Raw genomic sequence first — 15,790 nt, forward strand, 5'->3', positions numbered from 1 at the left:
ATGGACAAAGAACCGCAGACACAAAAACCGTGTATACGGATGACCATCTATAAGTTTTACTCCGATTTCTGACTGCGCAGAGTTGACACTCCTAACCCCAGCATTGTTTAATGGTTCAAAGTGTCCATCTTTCAGCAGTAAGAAGTTCTCATGCATTTAATTCAGAGGGATAAAACCAAACTGCAGATTTGTGATGCCACAGATTTTAAACAAATACATGTATATATGAAACAACATACTTTAGTAAAAGTATAAAACCATGATTTTATACATGTCAAATCTTAACAGTGGTTATTCAAGAGAATGATGGTTATTCCAGGGGAGGAAGGAATTTAATGCCCACTACAGATTAAAAAGCAATGAATTTCAGTAACTGGTGGACCTCGTTTCAGCTACAATTAAGTGGAATATCTCAACAGAGAAATGTATATATGAAAACTAGCTTGGGAAAAAAGTGAACTTTCCTCTCTTCCCTTTTTCTGTTTGCTTCCTTCTACTCACTCCCTTCTCTTTGTTCATTTTTGCTCTCTCTCTCATTCCTGAAGAATTGGAGATGATACCTCATACAAAGTCTATATAATGACTTTAATTATAAATAAATTTTAAATAAAACAAAAGTGAAATCACTAGGAACCATCAAGAAAAAACTAACTTGTCTAGGAGGTAAGGTGTGACCAACCAGTGGGCTACAGGACCAAATAAACACCGGGAACTAAAAGCAGTGCAACTAGAGCTGATTTTCCACACAGGAGACCTCAGTTAGTGACTAAAAACAACACCCACTGACCAAGGGAATCATGTCTATCCAAAACAATGGGAGGACAACTGGTGTATTCTAGATCTGAGTAAAAACTGGCTTCATGCAGAAACTAACCCAAAGTTGAAAACTGTTTGTTTAACCAATATTTCACATGTGTGTGAGACAGCAAGCCAGCATGCTCTGTGGCTCAGGAAATTCTCTCATCACATCAATGTAAATGGCCCAAGAGTACTAACCTGTAATTCTATTAAAGCTATCAGGCACACAGTAACTCCATGCAGCCTTACCTTGATCGACTCCGATCCTTATTCCGATCTGAGCTCCTTTCTCGATCGCGGTCCCGATCTCGCTCTCGATCCCGGTCTCGATCTCTCTCTTTCGTCCGGTCACGATCCCTATCCCGTTCTCGTTCCCGCTCCCGTTCCTTCTCCTTTTCTCGTTCACGTTCTCTTTCCCTTTCTCGTTCCCGTTCTCGCCTTTCTCGTTCCCTTTCACGCTCCCTCTCTCTTTCTCTCCGTTCTTTCTCAATTTCCTGTCTTTCTTTTTCCTTTTTGCCTTTCTCTTCTTCCAGTTTCTAGAAACCAATAAAAGTACTTTTAGAGTTAACTCTATAGCTCCAATAATCAGACTTTTCCCGGCGCAATGCCCAATACTGGGAACAACAACAACAAAACCAAACCACTGGTACTTCAACATTAAATACTAGAGGTTTTACTTGACAAATTAAACTGAAGCAATCACAAGCCTAGACAGATTTCGTGCACAACCATATACTCTACATAGACCAGGAATCTCCAATCTTGGATGCTGGGAGACTGTGTCAAGTGTGGCTGACCACTCAATGACTATGTAATAACTAAAATGACCATGAGAAATGTGGTGGTTCATAATAATTTCTAGAAATACAAGCACTTGGCTAACATGTACTTCTTCCCATTATGAATTTCTTTGAATCAGTGGGATAACTATTGCTAACTATAACCCCAGACTTCCAATTACCTAAAGATTATTAGTTGAGTGTTTCAAAGGGGAAGGTGGGGGAAGAGAGTAAGGGTCACTGGAATGCAACTTGTCTTCTGCCCTCTGATTTGCCCACCCTCCAAAAGACAAGGTGAATTCAGCCATTATCTGCCCTATCACGTATGGAAACATTTACTCCCACCATTGCAAGATGGACAGCCCACCAAATACAAAAAGTTTGAAAATCACTCACTTCAAGCAGAAAGGTACATAATCATAGTATTTTTATTTAATAAGATTAATTTCTGGCTTAATTTTAAAGCAATATATTTATACCCATTATGCCTATAAGACAATGAAATATATCAACAGTGATAAATCCATCCTTGGAAGGAACGATTGCATATTAACTTACAGATGCTGTGCTAGGACATGGATCGCCAACACTGGATTAACCTTGCCTATAAGCTATGCTTCTGGGAGGAAGAGCAAGTACATGGTTCACAAATAAACCAAATAACAAAGTCAGACCAAGTTTGTACCCTGACAAGATTACCAGTGTACCACACAGTTTCTACACAAACTCAGGGAAAAAAAAAAAAAAAAAAACCCCAAACAGGGAAAACAAAACAAAAACAAAACACATTTTTCCTGTTTTCATGTTTAGTGTCATAGAAATGAAATTTAAATTACAACAATAAAATGTGCATTTTTTTCTTTTCTCAGTCATGTAAAGCATTTAAAACAACTTTAAAAAAGCAATCTTACCTGTTATACTCTTTTTCTCTCGCTCATGGATCAGAGAACTGATAGAGGATTATGAAAGAAAAGCTAATGCATGAGAAATCAATATATTCAGCTGTGGTGCCAATCTATATCAAAATGGAATGGAGGCAAAGCCAATACTGAATACATTGAAATTACAAAGAGAAGAGAGAAGAAATGGCAGAAAGAGGACAGAAATTGTAAACTATTTAAATGGGTAAATTCTAATTTCTGAAACAGTCATCTGATGAAATTTTAAAAATGTATCATAAAATGAGGCTATACTATATGAAACTTACCTCAGTATCATACACTTAAAAGAAATTTGTTTATTTCTGAGATAATACTTACAGATTATTTTAGCTCTTCCAATAATAACTTTTTTGGTAGATTCCCTCAATTGTTCTACTTTTGCTTAATCACTATACCACTTATTTCTTAAAAGTATAGTTCCATTTAACTAAGTAATAGTTTGTTTCAGAACACATTTCAAAAGTTTTCTTCTAAGTAAATGAAAAAGTGAGTGAATCTGGTCCATACTAAACACAATTCTAAAAGATTAATTAATATATATGCAGTAAATAGATACACACACACACATATATATTTTTAAGACAAAGACTGGAGAAAGAAAAAAGGAAGTGAGTCTAAAAAGATTTAAGAAAGTAGTGAAATAATGAAGAGGAAAGGACAGAAAAAAAAAACATAAATCTTACCTTATTCTCTCTTCAGACTCGTCCGTGCTGTAAATGGACGCCCCCTGCCACGCTGACACCCTGACAGTCTGTGGTTATTTAATAAACTCATACCAAAACATGCAAAGGTTCACTGAGCTCAATTTTTGCTACTGGAGTTTCAAATATCCCTTTTAACCGTACCACCCAATAAAAAGAACGGCTTTTCTTTTTCATTTTGATTTTATTTTTAAAGCACATTTTGGAAAATCAAAACATTCTCTCCCCACAGTGAAATACGTGTAAGGCAGTCAAAGGCCTGACAGCTTCTCAAACTCTGAAGCAAATATCTTTGCAATCAATTTTTTAAAAACATTATTTCTTCATACTTAACCAATGACATGACAGGATTTAACAAATAACAACAAAAGGGGGGCAAACCACACACACACAATGTATACCACTTTCAAGCTTACACAGACCCTGAATTTGAGTACTGAACCTAATATACCTCTAAAATGACTTCCCAGGGACTAACTTTTTAACTCTAAATTGGGAAATCTACATTTGTGCTTTTAGACATACTTAATTCCTGAAAAGTCCTGTGTATGTGAGCTAAGGCTCAGCATCAGGATAATGTGTTCAGCAGCATTGATTCTATGACATTAACTGTCAATAAGGGATTTTGAAAGCTATAAGAAAATATAAGATTAAATAAAATAAAAAGTGAACACTTAACATCTCACTGAGTAAAAGCTCACTCAATCTTAGGAGTAAGAACCAGTAACATCTTATTATCTCCAGCATCAAAATACATTTCATGCAGTGTTTGCATTTCACTGTCCATAAGCATCACCTTCAATACCAGCGAACATTCACAGATGCACTGTCATTGAGAGAAGCTTTCAATAGGCAAAACTCGTGAGTGGGATTTACTATGCATAAATATCCATTTCCAAGCCAGTTACCCCTTTGCATATTTTTCTGAGGGGGCATCCATAAATATAATAAAAAACAGAAGCTCATACTTACATCCTATTCCTTGTTACTTTCCAAGCTGAGAGTTTCATCTTGCATTAGTCACCATATGATCTCTATCATAATGGTGGGGGTCAATGAATAGATTAGCTTTATGGGAATTTACAGTTCTTCCATGCATCTAAAATTTGGTAAGTCTGGTAACCACTGACCTACTTTTTAAAATCTCCCCCTCTCAACTTAAATCTATACAAATATAATCTTAAAATTTTAATCTCAGCTCTAAAGAAAAGGTTTTCCTAAGATTAAGTTAAATAACTGCCCCCAGAAATACACTACAGTGTATGTTATTCTGCTGCCCCCTTGAATTGTTTAAATCTGACCTTGATGTTTATGTTGAAAACTAAAAATAAAACTAGCTTTTATTCATATTAAAGTGAGATGACTGCAGAGTAGTCAGTAACTGAGAAATCTATATACAATATGCCAAGGACTACTCTAATATGGCACTGGTCTTCTGCTTCTTTGTTTCTATCTAAGTATAAATTAAACCTAGACAAAAGCATTTAAAATCATATTCTACTGTAAGGTTGATTTTTTTTCTTTGTCTGTTTGCTTTGGATTCTGTAAAAAGTCTAGATTGGTATCAAGTGAAAAAACAAGAATACTACCTTGTGTGTGTCTCTGAATTTGCTGATCTCTCGAGATATCAGGTCTCTCTTGTCTTCTTCCATTTCTATAGCATTTATATCCTCCTAAAAAACAGGGGGGACAGGTAGGAATGCATAAAGATCAATCTATATTGATACAAATAGAAATTAAAGGCTAGATATTCTGTACAGGCTTTACAAAACAGAGGAGTAAATAAAAAAGACCTTATGTAGTAACAAATCTAAGTTAAACAGTAAAGAAGACAAGAATCACACATCTGGCAAGTAGCAGTAAACATTTAGTTACTGTCAAAGCCTGTAATGTAAACGAACCTTAGTGATGAGTGGATAAGGGATCAGTGGGGCCACGGGAAATCTGCGAAAGATCTGCGGAAAAATCCACAAAGATTAAAACAAACAGTTCATATGACTCTGAAAAACAATTTTCTATATGTTTATACTATAAGCAATGTCAGATTTCTGTAACATTTTCTTGATTTTAAATTACTTGATAACAAAAGAGATTTCACTCAATCTATCACCTACCACTTCCACTCCTTCCAACACCCCCAACCAGGGGAATAAAGAGGATCTCACACTAGCAATGTGAGACCTTACTCATCCTTTCCAAGAGAGAGGGAACAATCAAAACAACAAAGTTTACCCAATAATTCTTGTCATAGAGCAGAATTTTTGACTCTCTCTCCTCAAACCATTTCAAATGAAGGTGTCTAGGTATTTTCTCCTTTGCCATTTAAAGGGAAAGAGGAAGAACAAACTCTACAGGTCTCTATTACCCTATACCTAATGGACTCTTACCAATTACCATTTCCAACAATTGGCACTTCACTAGACAGCATTTTATGGCCACATAAGCAAGAAGCCGCCAAATAATAAAAATATGTCTGATGTATCAGAAAGAAAGCTGAAGATAGCTTAATAAGGCAATGAAATCCAGAACAGTATGAACTGTGAAAATGCCTTGATATTAATTCACAATGTTCACAGTACTATTTTTACAGGGCATATACAATCCATTCATAGAATATACCTCCAATATGTTTAAAGAACACTCCCCATAATTTCTGGAAGTATATCCAAATGAAAGTAACTAAGAAAATCAAACATTTTCTTTCAACCTGTACTCCCTACTGTTCAATTAGCTTAGACTGACAAAAGTGGGTGATGCTATAATAAAATACTGGAGAGAAGTTTTCATCTTGTATTGCTCTTTCATAGTACTCCATTTATAAGGCCAACAGCATTACTGCTGATAGAGTGAAATGAAACATGGTTTATAAGGAAAAGTGGCTAAGAAATTTGAAAATGGGTCAGAAACCTCAGTGAACAAGATCTGGTATCCCGCTTGGAGCAGAGAATAATAATTAGGGAGTAAGGCAAAACAAGGCCAGCTCTTCCATGGCAAAAGTGGGGGGAAAAGCAGCTTTGCTCCTTAATATTAATTCCCATCCATCACTCAAGTTTGTCCTCCCCCCACCCCTTAATGAATCCACAAATAAACACAAACTTCCATGTCACTGCATTTCAAAAATGTAAATACAGGAATGTTTTGGTTTAAAAAAAAACAGGAAGATAAAACATGGTCAAATTAGCCTTAACAGTATATTGTTATAAATGCCAGTCACTCTATTTTCCCCATAAGTTGGACTGTAATGAAAGCACAAGAATGACAGCACAAAATGTAAATTGTAGAAATGATTCTGCTGGCATAAATCAGTAACACATACGTCCTCCTTCTTTTCCTTCTTCTTCTTCCTGGGGTGAGAGTCAGATTCTTGTGAGGGGGCATTGAGCTCACTGGAGTATTCCCGTATTAAAACTTCAATGGCCCCTTTGATCATCTGATCTCTTCTCTTTGTTTCTTCATCTAAGGCTTCTTCGTCATCATTAGTGACAGTTTCTGGCCTGGCATTCTTTAAAAAAAAAAACAAAAACAAGGCAGATTCAGGAGATGGGAAAGGGGGGGTAAAAAAAAAAATCAAACAAGAAAATCAAAATCATTCAAAACAAGTTAGTACACAAAACAAACAAACATGTTTTCTCCAAAACATCTCTGTAGTCCTATTAAATGCAGACTTAGCTTTACTCCCAACTTCACAAAACTAAACTGTATTTGTTTTACGCTTTCTTCCTTGGATATACTGTACTCTATCATTTTCCTTTCTTTGGTCCCTTGCTATCTAACGTTCTGACCCCTAACTAGCAAGAGAAGATTGAATCACAGGGTTAGCACACTACACATCTGAAAAGCTTTCAAAATTTTTCAGATCCTCTTGCTCAATACTTGCACAAACTAATGATATTTACTGAGTAACTCATTTTAGTGTTGAAAACTTAATTACACTGAAAAAGCAAAATACAATTTCATGTACCTATGATAGCCACTGTTTTAAATAAACAAAAACAGGGACCTCCCTGGCAGTCCTGTGGTTAAGATTCAATGCTCCCACTGCAGGGGATGCGGGTTCAATTCCTGGTCAGGGAACTAAGAACCTATATGCTGTGGGGTACAGCCAAAACAAAACAAAAGTATATAATATTTATATTATACAATATAATAAAATATATAAAATATATTTATAAAATAAAATATATAAAAATATAATAAAGTACAAAAGTATGTAAAATAATAACCAAAAACATATGTAGGTTAAACAAATAAAACTATATACAACAAAATATAAACATTAGGAAGACCAGGAGCTGAAATGATGCTTCTCTTTTCCCTCTCTGTTTTCTGCAATGTGGGAATACCATTTAAAAAACTCAAATAACTAAAAAGGAATCAACTCTAAATATGCGCATCTTTCTCCCCACAACTTGTGAATGTAACATAATGAAAAATAAAAACAAATTCATGTTGTACTACTTCTCACAAAGAAGTAACAGACTATGGGGCTGGGGGGAAGAGGCCGGGTCACAAGGCTTGTGGGATCTTAGTTACCTAAACCAGAGACTAAACCCGGGCCCCTCAGCAGTGAAACAGCACTCTTTTAACCACTGGACCACCAGGGAATTCTTTCCCAAGACTGATTATTTTTTAAACAAAGTCTAAATTGTTACCTGTGTCCATGTGGGAAAAAAATTACTGGTTTCCAGTATGCTACTGTCCTTATTTCTGCTTTATTGTAAAGCTCCTAGTTAAGTAATTAATCCAAGTTCAAATGACAAAATCTAGAGAATGACCTCAAGCTCCAGACAATTTCATTACCCTCTTCTCTTCTTAAAACTTGGAAAGGAGGAAAAGTATGACAAAGAAGCAACAAAAAAGTATGACAAAGAAGATAAACATAAAGATTTATGTATACAAAAGCTTTTGTAACTTAAAGCTACATACATACTCAGTAAATATATATTGCGCAAATTTTCAGATACAAACAAGAATTCTGCTTTTCTGGACAAAAGCTGACTCTTGGTCGCCATGCTCTAAACTCTCTCCAAGGTGAGTGTCATGCCTTGTGGCTCCTTCATGTAACTGAGCTGTGATTTCATAATAACCAGCATTCTATCGCTTCTCGGCCTTTTGGCTGGGATCAAGTGTAGTATCTGTTCTTATCAGTTTAATATCTGATACGTCCTCTATCCGAGGACAATATATTAAATGGATTTTTGGAGCTGGGAGTTGGAATAGGAGCTTGCTCCGTCCACTCCACGCATCGACCTGGTATTGCAGTACTTCCAGGAACGGTGCACCCCCCAAAAAAAAGAGAAAAAAAATAAAATAAAATAACCAGCATTCTGAACGCTATCCCCAGTGGATACTTCTTCAGCACACATTTATTTCCTAATTTGCTCAAATTCTTGAGTTTACTATATGCAGACACTATGTTAGATGGTTAAAAATTCAAAATTAAAGAAAGAAATAACTTTCCCTTTAAGTAACAATATAAGAGAAGAAAGAAGGATAAGAGACACAGATGAAGATATGATACAGATAAAGTTCATGTAAGTCCTTAAATGTGGTAACTAACCACTCTGAGTTCCTTACTTTCTCAAACCTGCTCCTTCATCTAATTTTCTTAAAGCCAACTATCTACTTGGCATCTTGGATAAAGATACAATGCTTTAACCAAGGTGAGTAATTCAGTTGTTTATATTATTTACCAATTTATTTTCTTTTTTTTTTCTTCCAATTATTTTTATTAGTTGGAGGCTAATTACTTCGCAACATTGCAGTGGGTTTTGTCAACCAATTTATTTTCATAATAAAATTGTAAACTAAATTGTAAACTAAAATTTGGTGATGCAGTCCTTTCTTATTCTAAATCAATGATATATAACAATAAGGTCTTCATGCAGCTTTCATTAAAATCCCTTCAGCAATACTCTGCTTCTCCAAAAGTTTTAAAATGAAAAGAATTAAATCACCAGTAACCTGTCCCTGAAACCTCAGGTCCTGAAGACACATACAGCTATTTTTATCAACCCTCAGCTGTTGAGATCTAAATTCTTTATTATGAAAATAAACCTCATCAGAGAAAATCCAGTCTGTCTTTAGCATTTTACCTACATTCTAAATTTCTTTCCATGAACCCTCTACATCTCCATGCTCTTTTAAACATAAGGATAGAGGTGGGGTTACAAATCCAAAGCCTTATTCACCTAAAAATACTCATAGCCACTAAATTCCCTACCACCACTCATCCTAAGCTAAGACTTAAATATTAATATAGCTAAACAGAAGTAAAGCATTTGGAATGATCTAGTTCACACTACATTACAAATGACTACTACCCCTTGATCTATAGAGAAAACGTACATTTTTTTAGAAGGAAAGCTTATGAGTCCCATCTCTTAACCAATTGTTAATGTAAGAAAAACAAAAATGACAATATGTGTCTTGGGAGGAAAAGTTATTTTTAGTTTCAACTTAAATTCTACTTCTAGGTCCTGAATCACAGACAACTTCCTGACTTCATTTTTTCTTCCACTTCAGAAACAGAAAGCATACTGAGCAGCAAGAAGTGAAGGGTTCAGCAGTGCAGCACAGTACAAAAAGATCAAAGAAATAGACTGAATATCTGAGATGTTTACCAGTCCCAACTATTCAGAGCTTTTATAGTAAAGCTACTATTTGGAGAGTTAGGTAAAAACTCCACTTGGCTCACTCTCTGGCACTGACCTCTAGAGTCCAAAACAAGAACTTGGGCAACTAAGCAAATGTAGAACTCTTTCTCTGGAAAAAACGTAGATTCCACCACACTCACACTAATTTCCAGACAAAAATGTGAAGGAGTTCCTACCTGCAGTATCTGATCTGTCCTCAATTAAAAAACATAAAGTAGGCAGCTCTTTCCAAAGGTTATTTGTACTTTCAATACTTGGAAGTCAACCTTGAATGAATGTGTGGTAAACAAGCACTATTTCTGATGATTTAGCAGATGTCTCTAGTCCTAAACCGCTACTATTGAACAAGAGGTAAAACAAAAGGACAAGGACTAAGATCAGTGTTGCTACCTCAAATGAAATACTTTTACTACAAGTAAAAAAGTTCTTTCTACAGATTCTGTGAAATCTAAATAAAAGCTTTTAATAGCGCTACTAATCAAGGCACATAATTCCTGTTAAAATTCTGGATCAGGAAAAACATCTTTCTAGACAAATTCGTGGTTCTTTTTGAATCAGAGAACTATACAATTAATCATGTTCTTTCTTCTGCCTGGCAATCAGGAAAATGGATGAGGTACCAAACACGTTTCTCAATGTCTCATTCGCATATCATTTACTTCAAATCACTATTTTCTAAATTTCTCCAACAAATTAACAATAAAAGATAAAGAACAACAACAAAAAAAGATAAAGAACAAATACACTTTCACATTTACCCTGAAAAATCATGACAATGTATTTACTTGTTTGAAAAAAAATTTTTATCTGATAGAATTATTCGTCTTCATTTTACTAGTATTTTTGAGTAAAATCAACAACTCTGCAAAACTATGCCATGTTTGTCTTACGACTTCAATACCTCTGGAAACCATGCCAAATGCACCCAGAAGTCAGGCCTGTTAATTTTTGAAATTTCATTTTATCTGAAATAACTGCTCCATTTTTATTAAGAGGTAGCTTCAACTCCATTCTTGAGGAAAAATATGAACAGATTTCAATTGTGAGTCCTCTTACTAACAGGGATTACAAAATGAAGTCACACAATTATACATTTCCTCATTTATATAAACACACAATGAAGTGATTTACTTTTCAATCGGAGCACAACACCTGCAATGCCACAATTTAAACCACCTCACAAATGACCAAGCAGAGTAAAATAATGAGTCCAGGGAAATTACATAAAACACTCTGAAAACACTGTATCCAGGCTTTATTTTAAATATGAATTTGGTTATCACAGCAAGGAAAATCTAAGACCGTTGGCTTTTTTAAGGTTTTAGGGCTACGACAGACAATAGTGCTGATATGAAATAAAATACAATTTCTCTGGAGTGTAAATTGTATTAAATCCTTATACAGCTAGGTAAAGACAGTAAAGATTATCAGGTGAGCAACATAAATGCAACTGTTAGAATAAATGTTCACCCCATTCTCATCACGGGCAAGACTCTGACCTAGGTTCTGTGGAGGTATAAGATGAAAAAATAGTCTGTGAACTTATTGCCCTACCTTATAATCAGTGAATGTAGGATATGAGGATGAAAACGGGCTAAGAAGGTGTGAGAGAGTGATAAAAACAAAATACACTACAAAGCAGACTGACATAACAGTAAAATCCTGCTTTATATAAAAAGGATTTAATTCTGCCTGAGAGGAATCAAGGGTAGGACTCATGATAGTTACATGAATCAAGCAACATTTAAACTAAATGTGGATAGAACTTCAACAGGTAGCTTGTATGGGCAACAAGGATATCAAACCACAAAGGAGTTTGTAGGAATATATGACTGACACATAGAAGGGGACTGATGGAGTAAGCCAGAAAGGTAGATGGGAGCAAGGTTAGAATGCCATGCTAAGAATATAGGCTTCATATTTTGAGAAATTCAAAACCATTAAGGATGTATGAGCAAGGGGCTGACATAATTACACTTAATGTCTTATACCTTAGAGAAAAATGCCTGGAAAAATATGCAACAAAAAAGTCTACGGTGGTTACTAATGATGATAGAATTATGGGTTGTATTTAACGTCTTCTTTAGAGGTCGTTCTGCTTTTATGAATACTTTTACAATGTTTCTGTAAAGGAGTGAGTAAGGGAACTAAGGAAGCTACTTCTATTTTGAATAACAGTTAAAAGACTCAACAGACCAAAAAGGCTGTTTTGTTTTTATAGAGATAGAAAGGTAATAATGAATCTACTCTGGATTCATTCAGCTTGATATGTCAAAAGAAACTAGGAAGGGAAGACAAGGAAGTATACACTAAGGCTTTAGCTACTTTTTGCTTTGTTGAGAGGGAGTAGTAATGTATACATTACAAAATACAAAAATTCCCTTTACATTAGCGTCACTTAATAGAGCCACCACCTGATAAAAGTAATAAGATTTATTCTAATTCATTTTAGAACCTGTGTACTTCTAAAAGGGAGGGCAACTAATAAAAGTTTTGTAGGTTGAAATATATTTTGTACTTACTTACAAAGCTGTCTTAATGAATTAGCTCTGTTTGGAATAGTCTACCAGTGTTTTCTCTGGCAAGTTAACCTTGTCCAGCCTCCCTTACTACCTTCATCCCAATCTGGAATAAGCAAACCAACAGTCATCCACCCCACTATGGGTAGATAAAAGACTTAAAATAACTATATATAAAACACACTTGATGATCGTGTGAAGCCCTGTATTAGATTCATTCATAATGAGAAGCATTTACACTGAAAAAGCACAGTTAGCCTAGAGAAGACAATGCTATAGAAAACATACCCCATTAGAAGCTTTCTTCTTTGCTTTCCATTCATCCAGCTGTGCCTTTGTCTTTGCATCAACTTTAACAAGTAGCTTCTTCTCTCCAATCTGCAGGTCATGCAATAACCTGAGTGCACGGAGCGTAGACTCTGGTTCCTTATACTCACAGAATCCAAAGGCTAGCAAAGGATACAAAGAATTCAGTAAGATATCAAAACAATTATGAAAGATGAAAAATATTTATGGAAAACTGAAATCATTAGAGACCAAAGCATTATAACGCAAAGATTATTTCATCACTCCTTTTCCTTCAATTACCTTTGACATGGATTTCTCTTTTAGCACTCTCAACCAACCAAAAGAAAAAAAGAGAAAAGAAAAATGGGAAAGGAAGAAAAATTCTCGTCAAGCAAAATGCTAGTATTAGAAATGCTGAAAAAATACTCAGCAAAATAGCAAATTTCATGATTAATTCTTTTAATTATTTCATGGATTCATTCCATCCTCAATTTCCTCACAGCTACAGTGAGGCAAGAAGGCTGCTTGAACCTAAATACAGCACTTTTCAGTTCAGAGATGTTAAACTACAAAAGTACTGATCTTTTATTCTATTTACTAGTCTAATTTTTCTGTCTCTGTTTCATTTTAATAGCTAGTCTATTTTCATGATTGTTAATAAAGATATTAAAATTAAATTTAAAAGAACATTGAAAATAAAATTAAACAAATGAATCCAAATATGTTTACACTTAGTGATACAACTACATGTTGAGTGATTTTTAAAACAGAAAATCTGACTATATACTTAAGTGGGATAGATCCTAAAGACAAAAAGACCTGTCAACAAGCATATTATTGATGACAGCATTGGTGCTATTGGTCTGAAATTATTGTATGTGAAATGTGAGAGGATAACAATAACAAATAATAATTATTTAATAGTCTATCATCCCCAGTGTTGAAGCTCAGGATTCTAAGTGTGGAAGAAAAACATAAGACATATGACAAAAAAGATTAGATAAAAATCTTTTAGGCTTGAATTTGAATTACTGTTCATTGGCAAAGTAAAGACCAAACAATGGATACAGTGACTGCACCAATATCCAGATGGTCTTTTTGAAACAATTTCCCACTAAAAAGAACCAGAGCTTCTTCAGAAATGGCTGATTCCAAATCTTGGGCAGAAAAACTACTAGCTGAACTTTGTATATCTTATTCCCAGATAACAAGGAAGCTATCAAAGGCATTTAGGTTTGGGTCAAAAATCACTGAAGATCCAATTTCCAGAGGCAACCTAAGACAACTTAAGCTTCACTAGGGATAATGACAATTAGTCTATATTAAATAATAACAACAAATTGAATACTTGTCAATCCAGAAGTTCAAAATAGGTCTTAAAAAAGTCACTGCTAGAGGATGCTAAGAACATAAGATCATTCTTTTGAAAAATCAAAAGAACCAAAGCATTTATCTCATTATTCTTACAGAAATTATATCTCTAAGTAGCCAAATAGTACATGGAAAAGGAAGTTTATCCTTATGGATGTATTGTATTAACAAATGATATTTGTTCTTCAATGAAGGAATAACAGAATTCTTCCAAACAGACTGCTACATTTGGCAAACCCCCAGTGAATGAATCAACCAGTCACTGACAAAAGCTGCTACCATTTAAAAAAAATTGTAAGCGAATATGACTCCTAATGGAAGAAACTCCTAATTAGAATTCTTAGATATAAAAAGCATCAACAAAAACAACACAGACAAACTCAAATTTGATCAAGTCTTCAAGCTACAACTACCAAACAGTTTACATTACAATGCAGTGGACAGAGATGCAAGGCATGTAATTCTACTGGAGCTGCAATCAGCAAATCCAAACTGAGAAAACACTGCTGGGCAAAAGACCCAGTTTCTCCAACAAATCTCAAGAGAAAGAAGAAAGACAGAAGAACTAAAAATATTAAGAATCTCAAAAATATGTCAACCTATGGCAATGCAGGGATTTTACATGAATCCTGTCAAAAGGACTATCTAAGAAACTGACATTTGAGTCAGCTGGACATCTATCTGATCACAGACTGGATATTGACTGAATGTTGGATATCTAAATACTGAGAATAATTAGAAGAAATGTTTTCTCCTTTGGTCTTATAATTGCATTTTAGGTATGTTTTTTAAAAAGAACTTATTTTAGGTGGGAGGGGGATTTAGGATGGGGAACACACGTACACCCATGGCTGATTCTTGTCAATATATGGCAAAAACCACTACAACACTGTAAAGTAATTAGCCTCCAATGAAAATAACTAATTTTTTAAAAACTTATCTTTTGGAGACATAAAAATATTTATAGACTAAATCATCTGGTGCTCAGGACTGTACAAATATAAAAAGAAAATGGACAGGGTACAGGTTAAGCTCAAATGGCATGACCTAATAAATGTTAAAACGCTAGACAAGTACATAAGAGTTCACACTATTCTGCCAAATTTTATATATGTATGAATTTTTCCATAATAAGTGTTTAAAGAATGTATATCAAACAGGTGTTTCTGCCAACTAGTATGAAAAGAATAGTTGGCTTTTAAGACTAACAGGTCATCTCATCATCTCTTCTACACTTCCTTCCTAAGTCCTAACTGTTTCATTTTTTTTTTAATTGTCCCATCTTGATCATACACTCCTGCTCTGAAACAAAAAGAACTTTTTAAAGTAATAAGAAACCAGTTAGCCTAATTTTTTCCCCCTCTCCTACCTCCTATTAGCCTTTTTCACTTTCTAATCTCACCTCTCAGCCAACATCTTCCCAATTGCCTTTAGTCCTTATTCCATTAGGAGTGAAGACAGAGTGCTAACAAAACTCTTCCATGGTTAACGACAGCAAATGCAAACATAACTTATACTCACAGATTAAGATGATCTCAATAAATAAGCAAAAAATTACCTACCTTGAAGTTTTCCAGATGCACCTTGTACTCTCTTCCAGCTCAAAACTAAGCCACATTTCTTTAAAAGAAAACAAAAAAGATCCTTATCACTTAAAGTTATAATGCAAATAAGAACATAATTATATTCCTGCTTAGGAAAAAATAGAAGCCAAAAAATTCTCAGCAACTAAATTTT

At 34.7% G+C, this 15,790-nt stretch overlaps 1 protein-coding gene and 1 non-coding gene across 2 annotated transcripts in view; one reads left to right on the forward strand and one right to left on the reverse strand.

The window, feature by feature from the left end:
- RBM25 (RNA binding motif protein 25) overlaps positions 1 to 15,790 on the reverse strand; it is a 47,507-nt gene that overhangs the window by 15,421 nt on the left and 16,296 nt on the right. The window contains exons 5-10 of the mRNA XM_061156741.1: positions 15,616 to 15,673; positions 12,683 to 12,843; positions 6,536 to 6,721; positions 5,121 to 5,174; positions 4,809 to 4,892; positions 1,048 to 1,334 (exon numbers count right to left, since the gene is read on the reverse strand). Of these exons, the coding sequence (XP_061012724.1) occupies positions 1,048 to 1,334; positions 4,809 to 4,892; positions 5,121 to 5,174; positions 6,536 to 6,721; positions 12,683 to 12,843; positions 15,616 to 15,673 (830 nt within the window). The remainder of the gene's footprint in view (positions 1 to 1,047; positions 1,335 to 4,808; positions 4,893 to 5,120; positions 5,175 to 6,535; positions 6,722 to 12,682; positions 12,844 to 15,615; positions 15,674 to 15,790) is intronic.
- On the forward strand, positions 8,316 to 8,506 carry LOC133067588 (U2 spliceosomal RNA). Its single transcript, XR_009695361.1, has one exon. It is a non-coding gene; the product is annotated as a U2 spliceosomal RNA (small nuclear RNA).

The sequence above is a fragment of the Dama dama genome, chromosome 12 (genome assembly GCF_033118175.1).
Source record: "Dama dama isolate Ldn47 chromosome 12, ASM3311817v1, whole genome shotgun sequence".
NCBI lineage: Eukaryota > Metazoa > Chordata > Mammalia > Artiodactyla > Cervidae > Dama > Dama dama.